The 4,916-nt window shown below is 48.8% G+C and overlaps 1 protein-coding gene across 1 annotated transcript; it reads right to left on the bottom strand.

The window, feature by feature from the left end:
- Positions 1–334: 334 nt before the first annotated feature.
- LOC119306355 (protein TIFY 5-like) lies at positions 335–1,014 on the bottom strand. The gene is made up of 2 exons (XM_037582596.1): positions 838–1,014; positions 335–717 (listed from the first exon to the last, which is right to left on the bottom strand). The coding sequence occupies exons 1-2, from the start codon at positions 1,012–1,014 to the stop codon at positions 445–447; spliced, it is 450 nt and encodes a 149-aa protein (XP_037438493.1). The 3' UTR covers positions 335–444.
- Positions 1,015–4,916: the final 3,902 nt, after the last annotated feature.

Here is a 4,916-nt window from a genome sequence, read left to right as displayed (position 1 = left end):
CACATCTGCTAACATCTGCTTCCCTCACGGAACATGTTGTTCAAAGCATAATCTGATCTGATCGTATCTTGCGTCTCGTGATCTGATCGTATTTCGCGTCCTCTGGATACGACCGGACTACACGATTTTGCGTCGTCTGGATACGACTGGACCACACGACTTTTTCGTTCGATCCTGATGGACCGGCACCACGTCTGCGTATGTCTATCCTGTCGGTGATTTTGCGACGAATTTCGATTCGCGTGTTCTTGAAACAGCCGATCGATACCGAAACCGAAGCAAAGCGGCTTCTTTGTGGGAGGTATACCGACCGAAATGTTGTTAGGCATGCATATCAAATGGTAGCATATTGCGGTGTTACAACCTGGGCACGCGATTCGCGAGGAAATGGGGACAAGGGTTAGCCATTGCCGGCGACACCTGCCTGTCGGCGGGACGATCAGATCATCTGTTCGGCCGGGCGGGCCGGTGCACGACGTACGGCGACGCGGTGCTGGCCCTCGTCTTGCGCTTCTCGAGGAACCGCTGCAGCGAGCGCTTCATCGACAGCCCCCCCTGATCGCCGAGCGGCGTCGGCGCCGCGATGCCGCCGTGATCCGGAGATGCCCTCGTCTGCGCGCGAGCGGCGCGGCAAGCCCCTTGCGCGATGCCGGCGTCGTCCATGTCTGTGATCTTCCCCGTCGTTTCCTGGTTCGCCATGGATATGATTGCCATTGCCTACAATCAACAAGGCTAGTTGTTAATCACGTCAAAAAAAAAAACAAGGCTAATTGTTAATTAGCCGGCCACGGCCATGGTCACCGCTCATTCATGGCGTACGTATGCACGTTGACGGACCTGTAGCTCGACCACGTCGACGGCGCACAGCACGCGCCGGTCGTAGACAATTGTGAGGTTCCTCCGTGCCGGCGCCGGCGCCGGGGCGGGGGCCGTCGTCGGGCTTCCAAGGCGGAGGCTAAGCTCCAGGCCGTCGGCACCGCAGGCTCCCATGCCGGCGTCGTTGCCGCCGGCCATGTGTCGCCTCCTTCGATCGTCAAGCCGATCGAGGGATTCGACCGCCGCATCGGCCGGGTGGTTATATATAGATGGAAGACACGACGCGCGCGGCGATTTGCGCCGTGGGAATAATCTATTCTACGTACGTCACTACCGCCGGCCGTGGCGGTTCAGGCCGTTGCGCATGTGACGAATTGCTCAAAAATCTGCACGCAGCGGTGATGGCCAGAGTGCTCTTTCAAGACACATTTCCATTCTCGGCAACGGTGTGTGGGGATTTCCACCAGCTAGCTTCACAAACAGAGTGGGCGTGGCTCCCCTGTATTTAGCGACGAAGATATACCGTGCATTGTATATATTAGAGGTCCTTGAACTATTTCGTGAGAGTTGTCAATGTAGGTCCACGAACAACGAAAAGTGCAAGTATAATATGTGAATATGCGAGAAATAGTTCGAGGACCTAAATGGCACCTATAAATAGTTTAAGAACCTAGATGACACACATATTGCATTGCGAGGACCTAAATGATGATTTTTATAGTTTAAGAGCATCTCTAGCAGACCCATTATATCGCCCCGCCCCGCAAAATAACAGTCAATTTACGGTTTGGCGCGAAAAAAGTGATCCGAACAGAAACCGTAAACGCATCTGACCCTTCAATTCTTTTGAGGGGCTTGGTAAATTGCCCCCTCCGACCCGCGAAAGCGGTTGGCGAGAGGGACTTTTCAGCGCGCGTGTTCCCCACATCCCCTCCCGCAGCCGCCCACCACTGCACCGCCCTCCCGCTGCCTGCGTTTCCGGCCATTTCCGCCGGCGGAATCACACCACCAGGCCGCACTACACCCGAGTCCACTCGCCGGCGCCCCGATCCGCCGAGCCGAGCCGCCCCTCGGGGTCGCTGCCGCCTCGGATCGACCGCAGCCAATGAGCCCCTTTTCTGCCCCTTGTAGCTCGACCACGGTTGTTGAAATTTCGTTGATGCGAGTTCAGATGCGGTTTTTGTAGATGGATTTGAGCCCTTGCGAGCAATTTTTGCTCGAGGATTTGTCCTCATCCGACGAGTCAGACGCGGAGTCGATGCTCGAGCATCATCGGCAACAGATGGTGGTGGCGGTACTAGCTGTGAAGGAGGTCTAAGATCGAAACCGCAAGAGATGACGAGCATCGACCGTCGGCCGTCTTTGCATCCCTCCCAACCGCCATCTCGGGAACATGATGTTGACGCAAGACTACTTGCGGACAATCGTACCTATCTGCCGCACCTCTTCCGGAGAAGGTATCGAATGCGCCTATCCCTCTACATTAAAATTGTGCAAGCTTGCGAGGCAAATTCTCGATTTTTTTACTCAAAGGAGAAACGTCGCGGTCTTGCTGGGTTTTAGTGTATATCAAAAAATCTCGGAAGCTATGCAGGTGATTGCATATGACATTTCGGCTGACTATGCTGGTGAATATCTTTGAGTTAGTGCGTAGGTTTGCCAAAGTGACCATCCGCGTCTTTGGTCCTGTCTATCTTCGTGCACCCAACAAGGAAGACACTAAAAAGTTGATGGCAACAAATGAGAAGCTAGGAAGCGTTGATTGCATGCATTGGACTTGGAAAAACTGCCCGAAGGCATGGCACGGGCGGTATTGTGGCAAGTATCGTGAAGCAACAATTGTGCTAGAGGTTGTAGCATCCGAGGATTTATGGATTTAGCATTGTTTTTTGTATGCCTGGTACTTGATACGTCTCTGCCGTATCTATAATTTTTTATTGTTCCATGCCAATATTATACAACTTTTACATACTTTTGGCAACAATTTATATGATTTATTGTTCCATATCAAACAAAGTCCAAACGCAATAAAATTTTACGGTGAATTATTTTGGAATATATGTGATTCTTGAGAAGCGGAATCAACGCGAAACAATGTCCGAGGGGCCCACAAGCTCGAGAGGCGCGACCCCCTACCCAGGGTGCGGCCAGCAAGCTTGTGGGGCCCCTATAAGGCGGTTGGTGCCCTTCTTTCCCTGCAAAAAATATAATATCCGGAAGAAAATCCCCTCAAAATTTCAATCGGAGTTACGAATCTCCGGGAATTTAAGAAACGGTGAAAGGCCAGAAATAGGGGTCGCAGAACAGAAGAGAAACAGAGAGATAGATCCAATCTCAGAGGGGCTCTCGCCCCTTCGCCGCCATGGCAGCCATGGACCAGAGGGGGAACCCTCCTCCCATCTAGGGGGGAGGTCAAGGAAGAAGAAGAAGGAGGAGGTGATAACCCACAAGTATAGGGGATCGCAACAGTTTTCGAGGGTAGAGTATTCAACCCAAATCTATAGATTCGACACAAGGGGAGCCAAAGAATATTTGAAGGTGTTAGCAACTAAGTTGTCAATTCAAACACACCTGGATATTAATTATCTGCAGCAAAGTGATCAGTAGCATAGTAGTATGATAGTTTTGATGATAACAACAGTAGCAACGGTAACAGTAACAGTGATAGCAGTGATATTGTAGCAATAACGATAGCAGTAGCAGTAGTAGTAACTTAGCAAGAACAATATAAGATAAATTCATAGGCATTGGATTGGTGACTCATTGGATGATATTCATCATGAGACATTTATAACCTAGGGCAATATGACACTAGCTCCAGTTCATAAATATAATGTAGGCATGTATTCTGTAAATAGTCATACATGCTTATGGAAAGAACTTGCATGACATCTTTTGTCCTACCCTCCCGTGGCAGCGGGGTCCTATTGGAAACTAAGGGATATTAAGGCCTCCTTTTAATAGAGAACCGGAACAAAGCATTAGCACACGGTGAATACATGAACTCCTCAAACTACGGTCATCACCTGGCGTGGTCCCGACAATTGTCACTCCGGGTTTGCCGGGTCATAACACCCAGTAGGTGACTATAACTTGCAAGATTGGATCTAGAACATGGATATAATGGTGATAACATAAACGATTCAGATCTTAAATCATGGCATCCGAGCCCAAAGTGACAAGCATTAAGCATGGCAAAGTCATAGCAACATCAATCTCAGAACATAGTGGATAGTAGGGACCATGCCCTAACAAAACTAACTCGATTACATGATGAATCTCATCCAACTCCTCATCGACCAGCGAGCCTACAAAGGAATTACTCACTCCCGGTGGGGAGCATCATGGAATTGGCGATGGAGATATGTTGGTGATGACGAAGATCGAAGATCCCCCTCTCCGGAGCCCCAAACAACTCCAGATCTGGCCTCCCGATGAAGAATAGGAGACGGCGGTGGCTCCGTCTCGTGAAACATGATAATTATTTATCTCTCATATTTTCTGGAATAATGGGATTTTATAGTGTCGGTTTCAGGGCCAGTGGGGCCACCAGGTAGGCAGCACCCACTTGGGCGCGCCAGGGGGCAGGCGCGCCCTGGTAGGTTGTGCCCACCCAGGTGCCCCCTTTGGTATCTCTTAGCTCCAGAAATTCTCTTTATTGATATAAAAAATCCTCGCAAAGTTTCATTCCATTCCGAGAACTTTTATTTCTGCACAAAAATAACACCATGGTAGTTCTGCTGAAAATAACGTTAGTCCGGGGTTAGTTTCATTCAAATCATGCAAATTAGAGTCCAAAACAAGAGGAAAAACATTAGGAAAAGTAGATACATTGGAGACGTATCAACTCCCCCAAGTTTAAACCTTTGCTTGTCCTCAAGCAATTCAGTTGATAAACTGAAAGTTAAAAAGAAAAACTTTTACGAACTCTTTTGCTCTTGTTTCATAAATAAGCTTAAACAACACCCAGGTTTTTAGCAAGGATTATAACTGACCATGTCGACAATAACTCTTAAAAATTATATTAACTCATATCAATGACATAAACAACTAGAGAGCAATAATAAGATATCTCAAATAACCATGATATAACACATTGT

This window comes from Triticum dicoccoides, chromosome 5B, assembly GCF_002162155.2.
Source record: "Triticum dicoccoides isolate Atlit2015 ecotype Zavitan chromosome 5B, WEW_v2.0, whole genome shotgun sequence".
NCBI lineage: Eukaryota > Viridiplantae > Streptophyta > Magnoliopsida > Poales > Poaceae > Triticum > Triticum dicoccoides.
Note: the sequence above shows the minus strand (reverse complement) of the source record. Positions and strands in the feature narration are given on the sequence as shown.

Excerpts from the sequence above, each read along its gene's own strand:
- LOC119306355 (XM_037582596.1), bottom strand. The coding sequence starts at position 1,014 with ATGGCCGGCGGCAACGACGCCGGCATGGGAGCCTGCGGTGCCGACGGC. Across the intron at positions 718-837 it reads TCGACGTGGTCGAGCTACAG|GCAATGGCAATCATATCCAT; the intron begins GTCCGTCAACGT and ends TGTTGATTGTAG.